Source organism: Eleginops maclovinus, chromosome 1 (genome assembly GCF_036324505.1).
Source record: "Eleginops maclovinus isolate JMC-PN-2008 ecotype Puerto Natales chromosome 1, JC_Emac_rtc_rv5, whole genome shotgun sequence".
Lineage (NCBI taxonomy): Eukaryota > Metazoa > Chordata > Actinopteri > Perciformes > Eleginopidae > Eleginops > Eleginops maclovinus.
The window spans coordinates 7,600,630-7,615,391 of record NC_086349.1 but is presented as its reverse complement, the minus strand read 5'-3'; the positions used below and the strand labels follow the sequence as shown (position 1 = coordinate 7,615,391).

Here is a 14,762-nt window from a genome sequence, read left to right as displayed (position 1 = left end):
TCTCGCCTCCTCATTCCCTCCGTTCCTCTCCAGACAAGCCCTCCTCGACCTCTCACAGGGCTAAACCCTCCTCCCCAGAGACAGCATTGTTCCCATTATCGAGATAGAGTTACCAATAGGAATCACAAAGAGCCTCAATTAATTCTGAAGTTCAGAGCTCTGATAAGGAGCACCAGCCTCTCTGCAGCAGCTGTCCTCCCCATGGCATTTTATTATTCTAACCACTACTGCCACCTAGAGATGGAATAAAGGACGTCACTCTGAAAAAGCCTTTGAAATTTCAATACATATAAGGGATAGATAAAAATCCTATTTACAAAGAGAAGAACACCAGCAATCTGTGAAGTCAGTGGTGTATACGATGTGCGCCAGCGTTGTTTTATTCATGATATATTCAGCACTTTTAATAACCTTGACCTTATCACTGACATGCCGCTCCGATGGAGATTTATAGGGCCCTGTTCACTCTTTGAGGGTTTGCCAGGAGAGGGTGCACTGAGCTGTGTTTTTTTTCTCTCTTTGGAGAAAAAAAACTCTTGAATCATACTTTTTTGTTTGTGTTTACCTCAGCGGTTTTAGTTAATCAAGGGGGTCAAAGCTTCCAACAGAAGCATGTTTTCCAAGCAGTTTCTTGATTCATTTTCCACTTATGCTGAGGTGAACCACTATTACTGTTAGCCTCAGGGGTCAGAGTGGCCTAACACGAGGCCAACAGTTAATAAACTCAAAGTTACATACCATCCCATAACTCTTTAACCAACGCTCTTTTTATTCTCACTCTATAATGAAAAGAAAACCAGGGAATCATCCTACTGTGTAAGGAGAAGTTGCCAGTTTCTCTTCCCATTTCCTGTCCTGTTTGTACTCCCATGAGCTTCTCTGTTTGCTATGCTTGCTCCTTTGTCTTGTCGTCTGTCTTGTCTGATCTTTGTCTCCAGCTCTTGTTTTTGTTTTTTAACCAAAGTCACGTGTCATTAGTTCTTTGTTGTATGTGTCCTCACCTTGTCTGTGTCTCTGTGTTTCGGATACCCTTTGAGGAAGGTGGAAGTAGATCCATTTGGCAGATGTGCAGACCTTTGCACACATGCTGATTGATGACACACACACACAATCGCACACAGACACACAGATTGAAGGTGTGACCCTGGATGTCGACTATTTATCTCTGCAGGACTCTCTTAGATTGTTTGTATGCAGAAGCATGTGTGTGAGGGTACAGTAGGAGCACATCAGTGTGTTGGGTTCCCCTCACCCACCAGTGGCAGTGACGTACAGTGGTAAGGTGGAAGTCGCCATGTCTCTGCATCCAAATCACCCCCGCAGCTCGTAACAGTCGAGGGACATGAGATCAAAAAGCTGCCTCAAGACGCACACACACACACACACACACACACACACACAGGAAGCATTGAGCAGCAATGCAGTACAGGCTCAGTAGGATGTAGGGAAGCAAATAGCAAAACAGCTTCCAGGTACTCCTTAGCTCAGCTTTGAAAACACTGTAAAAAACCATGTCAAGGAATTACACAAGCATGACACAAGCTATGTATGCCAAAGGTTAGCTCTCTTCTTAATAAAACTGTCCAAATAGCTAACTGATGTGTTTCCTGTCCTCGCAGTGAGAAAGCTCTGCTGGTGAACAAATTCGAACTAAGCATCCGGACGGAGGCGACCCAGGGCCTGGTGCTGTGGAGCGGTAAGGGCGTGGAGCGCTCCGACTACATCGCCCTGGCCATCGTTGACGGACACATCCAGATGACATACGACCTGGGCTCCAAGCCTGTGGTGCTGCGCTCCTCGGTGCGCATCGACACCAACCGCTGGATACGCATCAAGGCCAGCAGGTGAGCCGCGGATCAGAAGTCACACCGGGATTACACTTAATCCATATTGTGTTTTTTTCTACGCGAACCCTGTGTGATCTGAAGCATGAATTCAATGCTAGACAGTGATCCCCCTGCGCTGAGATACCTCTGATTAGTTTCACATTAAGGTTATTTTCATGCCCGGTCATGCATGAGCACGACGCATCGAGCATGGAATTGCTTAGCCACGTTAATAATATTCAAACAGGAAGAAAACGCTGCAACATCTCAACACATATTGGCACGTTAGCGGTAATGTATCCAGAAATGGAATAAATTAAATATATAAAAACTGTATGTAATGTGTACCTACAGCATCCTTATAACATATGTTGATCCTATTTGAATTCTTAAGTTATGCAGGAATAGAATCGAATAGAATCTTATCATGCAGGTTGACAGTAATAGTGTTTATTCCCATTCTCATACTTCAGTTTTATATAAACCCTTACATGAGTCTAGAGTGTATACCCAAATAAATCACTCATACATTAGTCACACTAAGAAAGGTTTTAGTTTAGCACATGAATCTGAATTCAGATGTATAAAAAAAATAAAGCTCTGACTTATTTTTGCCACACAGCAATGTCACATTAATGGATTCCTTCATTAGGAACAAATTAACTGCCTGAACTTTGAGAACAACCCACTTAACACCTTCCACAGGATCTCTGCTTTATCTCTGCCCAACATTTGCTTTCAAACGGGGCTGCGAGTGAAAGAATCGGGGGGGATAATTAGATCAGCTTCATCATGTAAAGCGAGACCAATCGATCCTCCGAAAAAACACACTGCATCCAAACATCCCAGGCTTTTGCAGGGAGACCACATGAGATGACATAATTTGGATGTTGATGATGGTGTAAACCGCAGCATGTGGTTACATAGATATCTGTGTTTGCGGCTTGCCGTTAACGACACCCTCTCGCTGCTGGAAACCCACTTTAATGGCTTCAATTTAGCCCCGTCGTCACAATTCTTAAGTGTGTGCTAATGCGTAGCGCCAGGGCCGCCTAAAATGAATGGCGCTCTCGCGACATCTGTTAGCTTTGTAGACAGGCACATTTAGAACGCTGCTTGGCAAAGGCAGTTATGGGGGTGCTTAGTGCGCTGGCAGCAAAGCAATGGAGTCTCGATGCTTGAGATTAAATGAAACTCCAATTTACAGCTATTCACCATGCCATGCATGCATCACTTTTCAAACCTCTCTTCTTCTTTCCCCTCCTCAGAGCACTCAGAGACGGCTCTCTGCAGGTTGGCAATGAGGCAGCGGTAACAGGGTCGTCGCCTCTGGCAGCAACGCAGCTGGACACGGACGGAGCACTGTGGCTCGGTAGGTACCCACCACTGGTGGAATAAGTATTCAGATCCTTTAGTTGTATAAAAGTACCAATAGATTTTTGTCAAAATACTCCATCACAAGTTAAATTCCTGCATTTACATTTTCTCTTAAAAGGGCCCTTTCATGGTTTTTAAGGGGATTCCTTCATAGGTTTTTGTGTATCTAAATGGTCTTGAAAGGCTAAAATCTGAAAAGTTCCGTCCAGACAGAGTTTCTGTCCCTCACATCCCACTTTTCAAACATTAAAGCATTTAAACATGTCAGAGTAGAGGAACCAAATGTACCATCATTGGTACCCACACGTAGAAAGAAATCAAGGGAATACTTGTAATTCTGTACTACTCTTTCTTCTGACGTGCTGCCAAAGATGAGCAATGAACTCATTGGCATTGCAAAGGATAAGCAAAGACTCAGACAGGGAAAAAACATTGCTGTTTGGGCAAAAAGAAATGTGTCCGAGCCCATTCAGGTATTGAGTTGAGAAATGAAAGGCTATCTGAGTGAAGAGTTGTCCGCTCTCCTGAATTGAAAATGACCAAGCTGCCTTGTTATCTGCTTCTCATATTTGGTCTGAGCTTAGCTCGGACAAAATGGCTTTTCTGAAAGAACACACATGGCACAGCGGGATAGAGCATCCCGAGGAAATAACATTGAAATAAAGTCAGGTTTTTTCTTTTAGAGTGCAGAGTGGCTTTGAAGAGATGCTGCATGTAGAGGTGTACACAGGTACACAAACACTCACAGGGAGGCAGTGCACTGGAACAGGTGCTGAGAGCCCTGCAGCAGGAATACATAATCCTCACACCCCCCCCCCCCCCCCCCCCGTCGAGAGCACTTCTCCTTTTTAAATCCCCTTCAGACTGTTCATCATTAATTCATCTGTAACTTGCATGAAATTAGCCCTGCCGATCCCCGATTCTGAGGCGCGCAATCCGATTAAAGGGGGCAGGGACCGGGGACGTAAAGAGCTAGCCTGGGATATGAACTCTCAGCCAGACAGATTAAAAAGAGAGAAAACGGGACAGATAGGGAATGTGGGGAAGGGGAGAAAGGAGGAGGATGCAGGAAGTTTCTGAAAGTGTAGAGAGGGAGAGCAGGTAGAACATCAGAACCTGGGGCCAGAAACTCTCCCAGAAACAGATCTCACGAAACTCTCAATAAAGACGTTTCATGCTGATGTATTGAGAAAGACACTAATGACTACTCTGGGTGTGCTAGCTCGAAGAAGGGAATTTCAAAACATCTTCAAAAGGAGAAAGTAGGCAACCACATGCCCAGCAATTAGGTCATCACGTCTCCACAAAAGGACGGTATAAGACTATATGATGAAAAAACTGCGTTGGACGACTTCAAAAAGGAGGAAAAAGTGCTGGAAAGTTAAATCTGAACGAAGAGCACAAGGGGCTGAAACACTTTGAAGTACAAATCCACAATATGTTCATATTAAGAGATTTCCATTTTCAAAACGTTCTATGACTGATAGATAAAACGCTTTAGTGAGACAATTTACATCCAGTTCACAAGTGCTTCAAAGGCTCATTTTGACTTAAAATAAAAGTTTTTCCTTTTATCTCTGGTACACTGCGATTCCACATTAATCTGATTATCTTCTAGATTAATCGTTTGGTCTAAAATGTCAGAAAATAGAGAGAATCGTCCGTCCCAGTTTCTTAAAGTCAGTAAGTGTCTCATTCCGACAGTCCAAAACCCAAAGACCCAACATGTTTCCATAAAGAATCAATTTAAAGAGGCCCTATCCTGCTTTAGGGGGGTTTTCTCTTTCCTATAGTGTGTTATATAGGTGTGTGTGTGTGTGAGAACGTTCTGCAAAGACAAACATTTGACTCCTTTGTTTACTTCCATCACATAGTGACATCACTATGACACAACATGTTTTATGTGATTGGCTAAGGGGTGGGACATCTCTACCAATCACAACAGAGCAGACTGGGCTCTTGTTTCAGACAGAGGGTGAAAAGAGGTGCTGCATAAAGAGCTTTTTGAACATTAAAGCATGGAGACATGTCACAGTAGAGGCACAAAATACAAATATGGACCTGAAAATAAACACAATAGGGCCCCTTTAAATACATATCTCGTGTTTGTGTCTGTTCTCCCCCTCACTACTATGAAAGTTAATGGTAGTTGGTATGTTACAGCTCTACAACATTTGATTTAACTCAAATTGAACAGCAACATCTCTTTTCAAAAACATTGTCCCCGAACACGCTTCCAACAGTTTTTACAGGGATTAGTTTTTTCATAGAAAGTAGTTTGAAGTGGGGTAATTTGGCCCCTTTTCCATTTGAATTGAGTTGCTACCTGTCGCACAGAAAATGGCTCTTATTTTATCTCTTTGGTTTGTTTTGAATAAATAGAGGAAGAAGTGGGTGGTTAGCAAAGAGAGAAAGAAAAAAAAGCTGTCTGAGTATTTGATGGACAGGTGATATTTAGGGGGGAGAAATGAACCATTAACACTTAAGACTGAAACAAATGAGATATAATGAGGATGTCAGGTATATATAATTGTACTTTCAGTCATTAACATTCATTCGTGGATCATTTTGAGCACTTGATCGCCGTGTCATATCAAAGAGCCTTCACTCCCGTCTATCTTAACTAACTCTGACTGGTACGCAGCTTTCTGCGATTGATCAGGGTGCTTTGACAAATATAGTGTCAACCTTTCATGTACATCCGCTTGCGTCATCATGAGATACAAAATAAGTACAAAGCCAACAACTTTAGTCCCAGAAATACATTTTTCTAGGAAAATATATCTCCGATACAGCCTTTTGATGGTATCTCCAAGGTATAATTTTGATCTTAAATCCTATCCTTTATCTTTAAAGGGGCATTCCTTGAAAATAACTGTATAATGTGTTCACCCTTGAAGATATCATCAGGGGAATTTTGGCCTGGGCTCCAATCTTTAACATTTGTAGCAGAAAAGCTTGGTGGGGAATGCAATGTACTATGGGAAATGTAGCAGCTAGAGTTTGATTGCTTGTCCAATAGCTGCAGTAGCCCTTAGAGTGGAGACACTGCAATGAATATGGTTATAATTTTAACACAGATGCTAGTGTCACTATTAAACTCCTCCAGTGGAGAACTGACATTAAAACCATACTTTTTGGTAATACAAGTTCTCCGCAGTATTGTGTTTAAATATGCAAATTACACATTTTCTTCACTACTGGAGTGAACTTTAGGATTTTAGCCTTGGCAGACCATTGACATGCAAAAAAAACTATATTATAAACAGGAAAGGAATACATCCAAAAAGCATTATAGGGCCTCTTTAAATTAAACATCTAAATGTGTATTTTGGATTTTTTTCACTCCCTTGGTTTGTCCAGAAACATTCCAAAATTCTTTGGAAATTCTCAAAATGTGATTTTTTTTTGTAAATTCTGAATGATGGTTTCAGATGTTCTGTTTTTTTCTTTATTATGTGTATAATTATTACTCTAAATTGCCTGTATTAACTCTCGCTTCCCCCTCAGGTGGTCTGGAGGAGCTGGCGGTGGCCCGTAGGTTGCCCAAAGCCTACAGCACCGGCTTCGTGGGCTGCATCAAGGACGCGGTGGTGGATGGCGTGGATCTCCACCTGGTGGAAGACGCCTTAAACAGCCCCAAAATATTACACTGTTCCGCTGCCAAATAACCCAGCAGAGACCGAATCCTGAGAAAAAAAACGGAGAAAAATAAGAAACCCTCCCACTCGCTCCCTCCATAGCGCCCATGTCTCCTGCTGTAATTATTTTCTATTTTTGTATACTTTTCATTGCTTTTTATATGGAAAGAAAATGTTGTTTTTAATTTTTGTTTTATATATTTGTTGCTTTTTTTTTTATCTGCACCTCCATTAACAGAACACACTTCTTTACCGCCCCTTCATATATATATTTTTTGTTTTCGAAAAGCAGGCATCTCTGTGAAAAAGAGATATTTTATTCTTGTCAGTTTTGTTGTTTTAAGACAAACGCCAACTTTAAAAAAAAAAAAAGGCCTGCTCCTTTTTTCAGTCCTCGCTCATTACTTGAACACTGGTGGACGTCGCAGAAGATCTGTGTTTACTGCCTTGTCTTGGTGCCATATCTATCCACATTCCCCAAGCATGGCCTATACCGTACCTCCATCATAGACGTACATTCCCCACGCTGCGGCTCTCTGAAGCTGCCGCTGTCGTTCTCTGACGCTGCCGCTCTCTGACGCTGCCGCTCTCTGACGCTGCGGCCAGCTGGCGACTCCACACAAGAAACTTTAATGTAATCAGCCATCGGTAGCCCGCTGTATTTTCATAATGGGACTTTTCAGATATCAGTCGAGCTGCTACAGTGAGAAAGTACACAGTCGAGACAACTCCATCAACCTCCATCGCAAAGCGCCCCCCCCCCCCCAAAAAAAAGAAAAAAGAACTCTCCGCTCAATCTGAATCCCATCAGAGCCTCTAGTTTTGAAATATGACTCACTAACACTGCAACCCGTCACGACGGAGAGAGCGCTGCGCTCCACAAGACTCGCATATCATTAGTCATAAGTCAAGACATGAATAAATGTTATAAATATAGAGTATATAAATAATACCTGAGACTGTGAATATGTAAGATGGGTTCTCTTTGGAGAATTGTGCTTCTCATATACTATTGTGCGTTCTGTTTTACAATCCAAACTAACGATGACCACTATAAATGCATGCACTTCTGCAGTGTTGGTTTGAATCTGGTTTTTGTTTTTAGTTTTATTTTGAAAAAGACATTTTAATTTGGAAAATATCACTATTTGAGGGGTTTGTTTGTTAGTTTGTTTGTTTGTTTGTTTATTTGACTATAAAAAGGTTTCTCTTATTCCCACTGAGCTCGGAATAATGTTTTATATTTGTTCATTCCCCGTATCTTTTATGGCCCAGTTAGTTTTGCAGGACATTGAATGGTGCATAAGGGGAAAAGGTTGTTACCATATCTGACCTTAAGGAGGTGCTGAAAGCAAAGACTGAAGAAGAAGAAGGACAGACTGAAAGGAGGCGAGCAGAGATCTTATCATGAGGGGAGCTACCACTCTTGGGAATGTCCCGTCAAACAAAAATATCTTCAATAAACTCTTTCTGAGACTTCATTTCCTTTCGTATTTGACATAGGACCATTCCTGGAGGACTCTTTTGTTTTCCGGCTGTCCAGAGAAAGAAGCTGTTGTGACTTTTTGGAGCCATAACAGCCGCAAATGGGAAAAAGATGCATAATCCTACAGTACTTGCAAATTAACATAGTGACGCATGGGTTTGTATTACTAGTGCGAATTCTGTAACTTTCAGTGAACTGATGCAACGTGGTGAAGGCGTCTTCACTCCACAATAAGCCGCGCTGACCCACTTAACGGACACTTTGTTTTGATATGAGAACTTTGGCAATACCCTGAGACAAAATCATGCCTGTTAGTGGTCGAGTTTCGAATGGTCTTGTGCTACTTTTTCTTTTCTTAATTTCCTTCTTAAATCATCATTGTTTTTTGTACAGCCCTTGCAATTTTTACATGTGAATTTAGCGTGTTATCTGTGGAGGTTTATGTTTTTAGTAATATACACTGGAACCATGTCGCCCACATGATGATATACTCATGTAGGGAGGGAACGCCCTGAAGCTATAACTGTTGAGTGTCCACACTAGGAAACCTTTCTGATGCAAGACACATTTAAAATTCCAGCGCTATAAACTTTGGACTGGACTTATTGAATTTGATCCGCTCAGGTGGCGACGTTAATAAAGGAGAAATCCCTGTACTTTCGGATGGACTCGAGAACAATTAAGACGATAGCAGTCTATGGTTTGAAACTATTTGCCTTAAAAACCCAATCACCTTCTCTCTGAGCAGGTGACGTCATCCATATAACCGTTTCCTTATTTTAGCCAGTGTATTAGCCTCATCCCCATAATGTAAAGGAGTAATACAAAATAATTATGATAATTATATTAGTAATAATGCTCATACTGTACACAAAAAAAATCCCAGGGGGGGTTGTGCAAATGTCCCCTCTGGCTTTTTATGAAAAAAAATCTTCTATTTACAGTTTTTTGAATCTATTTTCTGTTCCTTATTTATGTCTACATGTGGATGAGCCTCTATGTCCGGCCTCTGTAAACTACTGTCTGACTGCGCAAACCTCCTCAAAGGCCAGTGCACCGCGTACGAGTGGCATGACCTGAACATTACTAACTCTATGACCTTTGTCTTGTGTTCCTACCACCATGAAATAAAATATCAACCAAATGGAGCCCGTTCTTGTCCGCCGTCTTGATTTCGCCACCATGTGGAGTTTGCCTTTCGAGCAATCTTGAAAAGATAAGGCTGTTATGATTCTGTATTTTGTCTGTCAGCCAATCCTGTGATTAGATCAAAGAACACATTTTGGTGGTTATTTCTAAAAGCCTTCTTACTTCCCTCCTTCAGCCTCAAGCCCAACGCTCCTTCTGAGGATTTTTTAGCAAGGTTTCAGTATTTTTCTTGAAGTAGCTGAGCATGCTAGTTTGGCATATGTTACTCAAGCAGGTGCATTTTTAGATCAATACACATGTGTTGATACAGTATTAATTGCACCAGAAAAGTGTATGTGTTAGCAAGTGAAAATAATTGACATTGTGTTAAACGTGACATTTTATTATTTTTGAAATTTTAAAGAATCTTAACTGAAGGTCAACTTATTAGCCTTTTCCATAACTAGCCTGCTTAGGAATAATGGGCAGATGCTGGATGAAGGCTGGTTTTGACACAGACCAGAATGCTTAAACTAGCTCTAGATAAACCGACAACACAACGGGTCCATCTGATTGCTTGGTATTTGTTTCCAGTAAAATGTGGATTATTTCTTCCCCAGTATTGCCACATTTGTACATCTGGGGGCAAACGTGTTTGAAGAAATCATTTCAACACAAGGTTAACTTGTGAGATTTCACCCACTTCCCATGGCCTCTATCAGCAGATGAGGGGTGTCAGTTTCATCATATGACCTGAGAGCAAGAGACCAGGGATTCTTATTCTTTACTGGGGCCAGGAAATCTGTTTCATGGGAGAAGATTTTCCAAGGATCCCCGTACAGCGAATGCTTTCTGTCATTTGTTCTTTTGGATGCCATTGGAACTATTTGTATTGTAAAACTTGTAATAATTACCCCCTAAAACCTATTTATTATTACCTAATTATTTCAAAGAACCCTTGGCACAATGCAACTAACCCTAATTTGAGAAAAAGAGGTTTACCATATCCCCCATACAGTGTGACCACCTGCTATCATAAAGCAAAAGCGCCATATCTATAAACTGTGATGAATAATCAAACTCTATGATAAAAAAAACCTTGAAAGGCTGGCAAATGGAACTTAGTGGGCTAAAGATTCTTGATTTGAGTCCAGGACTTGAACTTTTAATGCTCATATTTTATTCCTTAACCTTGGGGCCGTTTAATACTGATAGAGAATTTTGTTTGAGTCATGGCCAGGTCCTTCTGTATGTAATAAAAGAGCTATTAGAAGGGAAAAGAGCACACCCAGAGGTATTTTCCATATATTTCCAGGTGGAGATTAGTTGAAATTGGACTAATTTAGGTACAATTTGGTGGCAAAGCTCAGCTCTTTTATGAATTCACAGTGGCATTCTTCTTTTCATTGTTAGTTTCCAGGCATAGAGAAACAATCACAAGTTTAGACTTCAATCTGGGTTCGGTCTTAATGAGAGGTTTCCGTTTATTGTTCTGATTGAAACGTCCAAGACAAAAGGTGTTTTTCTAAATCAAAAGCAATTTAACTTCCCCATCTCATACCCACATCAATACATGGCATTTCAGTGATATTTACTTCTTATAATTCACATCACCTACAGCAATCTGTGGCGCCCTACCGCTAATTGAAAGGCTGCGATTCAAATGAAATCAAATCTTCACACGCCTTCATACATCATTCAGTACAACCCAAATCTGTCTTGAGCGTTTTCATTAAGCCCAAATTTAATTTATTCCTGGCTAATGACAGAGAAGGACGCTGCGTCTCGTGTTGTGTTAATTAAAACTATGAAATGCTGTAGATGAAATAGTTTGGCTCAGTGAGGGATCCTTCTGGGGAAAGATAGTTTTCAAGTTAATAAATCTAAGTAGTTTGATTAAAGGAATTAAAACCAAAACAAAATGCAGAATCCGTATATAGAATCAAATAATTAAATAGATCCCACTGCTTAGGTGTTAAAGGGACCCCATTATGCTCATTTGTATAATATTTTATTTTGACACGTCTCCATGCTTTAATGTTCAAAAAGGTCTATATTTTTCTCACACTGCCTGTGCTGCAGCACATTATTTCACCCTCTGTCTGAAACCTGTCTGCTCTGATTGTTTAGCTGGCAGTCTCAGGTTGTGATTGGTCAACCGCTCAGAGAAGTCCTGCCCCTTAGAGTGTGATGACGTGTTGGAGCTCTAGCCAATAGTGTTAATTAACAAGTGTTAATGTTACATAATGGTAATGATGTCACTATGTAACAGAAGTAAACAATCAAATCAAATTGAGGCGTTTCAAGCAGGATAAGAGTGTGGCAGATATTTTAAACTTTGCAGACGATTTATGTTCGCAAAAGCATATATATAAAACACTAAAAAGCATAACAGGGCCCCTTTAAGCTAAGAGAGTTGAGAGGGTTGGGGGTGAAATATGTGTTTCGGTGAATACAAGATTCACAGAATGCTAATCTTAATTCATGTGTTGAGCAACCTTCTGGCCACAAGGTTTTAAGATGTGTCGTTTTAACACATGTCAGGGAATGCAGTTCGTTCAAAGGTCAAAGTGGAGTTATGAATTATGCAACAAAGTCAGGCCCTCTCTGGATGAAATTTCATCAGACCTCTCAACCCGGGCCAATGCAAGCCCCAGAGTCCTCGACTTCATCTGTGAAAGTGTTCTTAGAAACATCTCTCAATGATCTTCTGAGAATGTTTTCTAAAAAACCTTTGACGCTTTCTCCCCCTTCAAATGAAAAACCTTGCCATGTACCAAACTACGCCTCACCCCCTTTTGTGAAATAAAGTTCCTCTCTCACAACTTTTTATGTCCACATGGTAATAAATGTTCTTTCTCTCTGATGAGGCTCCAGCTGTCCAGCTGCATCACTCGCAGTATAAGTCCTCTTTGTTTCCCTTTCCAGATTTTTTTCCATCTTTAGCCGGGCAGATTTGCAAGACTCAAGGCAAAAAGGGGGTCAAAGGCCACGGGTCTATAGAAGCAGCCACCTCAGGGTAGAGGGGACATCCTGGTTTCCATTCCCATGGGTGGGAGACTAGGCTTTGTGCTTTAGTCTTTTTTTCCCTCGTAGACACAACAGGACATCAGTCTGCACGGTGATAAAAGTAACGATTCAGCGCATGAACTTCGTCACACCTTCCCCTGTTTAATTTTTCAGGCATTTATTGTCTCCAATTCTTTTCTGTATGGTGTAAAGATGAGTTTCATTACTGTTTGATTTGTTGTGCAGAATTTCAACAAATGTGTACATAAACTGCATTTTCACATAAAACGAATTATAGCATTTAATTGTCAATAGTCTGCAAATTTCAACGGCTGACAAGTGCGCCGGCCCCAGCAGTGTGCATCACTTTTTTATGTCCCCCTTTCCATTGTGTTTGGAGCTTCTTGCAGCCTTTTGTATTTGTGTTGTTTCTTAATTTTATGTGTTTTGGCCTATTTGTGTTTTTTTATTTGCATCTATTTTGAAACTGAAGTGCGTTTCTCGTAATGGAAATGTTTTGGGCAGCTGTAACACGTTTGCACGGGTCGGCCACCGTAGATCATTGATTTTTATACCATCATTGACTACTACACAAATCAATGCTAAAGAAATTTCATCACGTTCATAACCTGGTTGCAAAGAAAACATTCTCCCATACAGTGCTACACAGCTGACTTTAAGATATCATACCTTTAATATTATTATATCATATAATTCTGGCCATTATAGCCAAGGCAGCATTTAATAGCTACAATTACAGTTTTAGGGTCAAGACTGTTTGTAATCCCCCTCCCCACACAATCACACTAAAAGACACTTTGATCTACCTTTTTGCAGACATGCAGAAGCCAAAGTGAGCTAATTTCCCGAGTTATCTCATAAAGTATATGCCTTTAGGTGCAGCATAAAAATGTTTTTTTCTATAATTATTTTTAAAAAGCAACACAACATATACAAAGGGTATCCAAAGCAGCTTCTAAATGGTAATGACTTTGTTTTCCCAGTCTTGTATCAATCCATTTAGTAGGCTATTAAACACTAAATGTGCACTCAGTGTTACTCCAATATTTTGCTTTTTCTCAACCTCATCAATTCCACTTTCTATCGATCGGAGCGTAAAGCCCTCCCATTGTGCGACAGGATCATTTAAAGTGCGCACCAGACCAAAACAGTAAAGCCTATGTTAAAACCCATGTATCCTGCCTGAAGCACATTGCATTTGGCGGAGAAAACAACACTTAAACCTTGGCAGCAGAACTGCTACAGAGAGAAAGAAATTCCCTTCTCCATCATCTCAGTGTTTGTCTGTAGGCTGCAGCAGCACTCTGGGTCAAACAGTGGAAAAGTAAATCCATAGATGTGAAGCCTGGGAGCTCACAGACAATTGCATAAGCCCATCCATCCCCCAGTAGATTAACCTCCACTGATAACCACAGGCTGGTGACGTCAATGCTGCCCCCCCCCCCCCCCCAGATTCAGAGCTGGAAGACTGTCCCATCATGAGGGTACAACTGAATAGGAGGTATATATTTTAAGACTTGCTTTACCTTATAAGACAATAGCAGAAACGTACAATAGCAAAGCACTGCACAAGTCAAATTGTTCTATCATTTTAATCATTTAGCCACGACAATAACAGCTTTCTAGTATTTGTCTTACTCATTGTTAAATGTTGTAATTGTGGACTGCCTGCCGGTTTACCCTGTTGTTCTGACACATACTTTGATTTACAGTTCAGTATAAAGACTTACCTGTCATGGCTTTTTACAAGTAATTACTATTGCATCATTGCTGAACTCAAAAGAATTGAATGGGAAAACAAACGTTTGTTAAAGACTAAAAATCAGTCTTTGTTTTTCAGTACTGTTAACTACAAGTAGACATGCGCATGACTTCTTGATAGAGGTGAGTGTATGAGGAGAAAAGTCTGAATATTATTTTATAACATTGGGTTTATTGATTAAATATAAAAAAGGGAATAGGATTTGATTGTTTACTGTTTACTGTGACATTTGTGCTGGTGTTCTTGTTTTGTGTCTTACAAACACTTTTCTTATGTTAAAAGCACTAATGTAATACAATCCAACAAAGGAAGTTTAACGAAAGTTTGCCAACACTAACCTGCTGCTTTGTCATTGGGTTGCCATCATTATCATAATAAATACTTATGATGGAGTTTTTTCATTTTTGCTTCTAATAATAGTACTATAATACTTTTAGCTCAAGCAGATTCAATTCCTCCGCGTCACATTATGGGTAGCAGCTGAACAACAAGGCTGTGTAGATTCAGCTCGT

At 40.6% G+C, this 14,762-nt stretch overlaps 1 protein-coding gene across 2 annotated transcripts in view; it reads left to right on the top strand.

Annotated features, from left to right (window-relative positions):
• The window catches only part of agrn (agrin), a 239,651-nt gene extending 230,173 nt beyond the window's left edge, over positions 1 to 9,478 (top strand). For both annotated transcript variants that reach the window (XM_063885698.1, XM_063885707.1), the window contains 3 exons: positions 1,620 to 1,844; positions 3,095 to 3,198; positions 6,714 to 9,478. In XM_063885698.1, coding sequence (XP_063741768.1) covers positions 1,620 to 1,844; positions 3,095 to 3,198; positions 6,714 to 6,874 — 490 coding nt within the window. In that variant the 3' untranslated portion in view covers positions 6,875 to 9,478. The remainder of the gene's footprint in view (positions 1 to 1,619; positions 1,845 to 3,094; positions 3,199 to 6,713) is intronic.
• Positions 9,479 to 14,762: the final 5,284 nt, after the last annotated feature.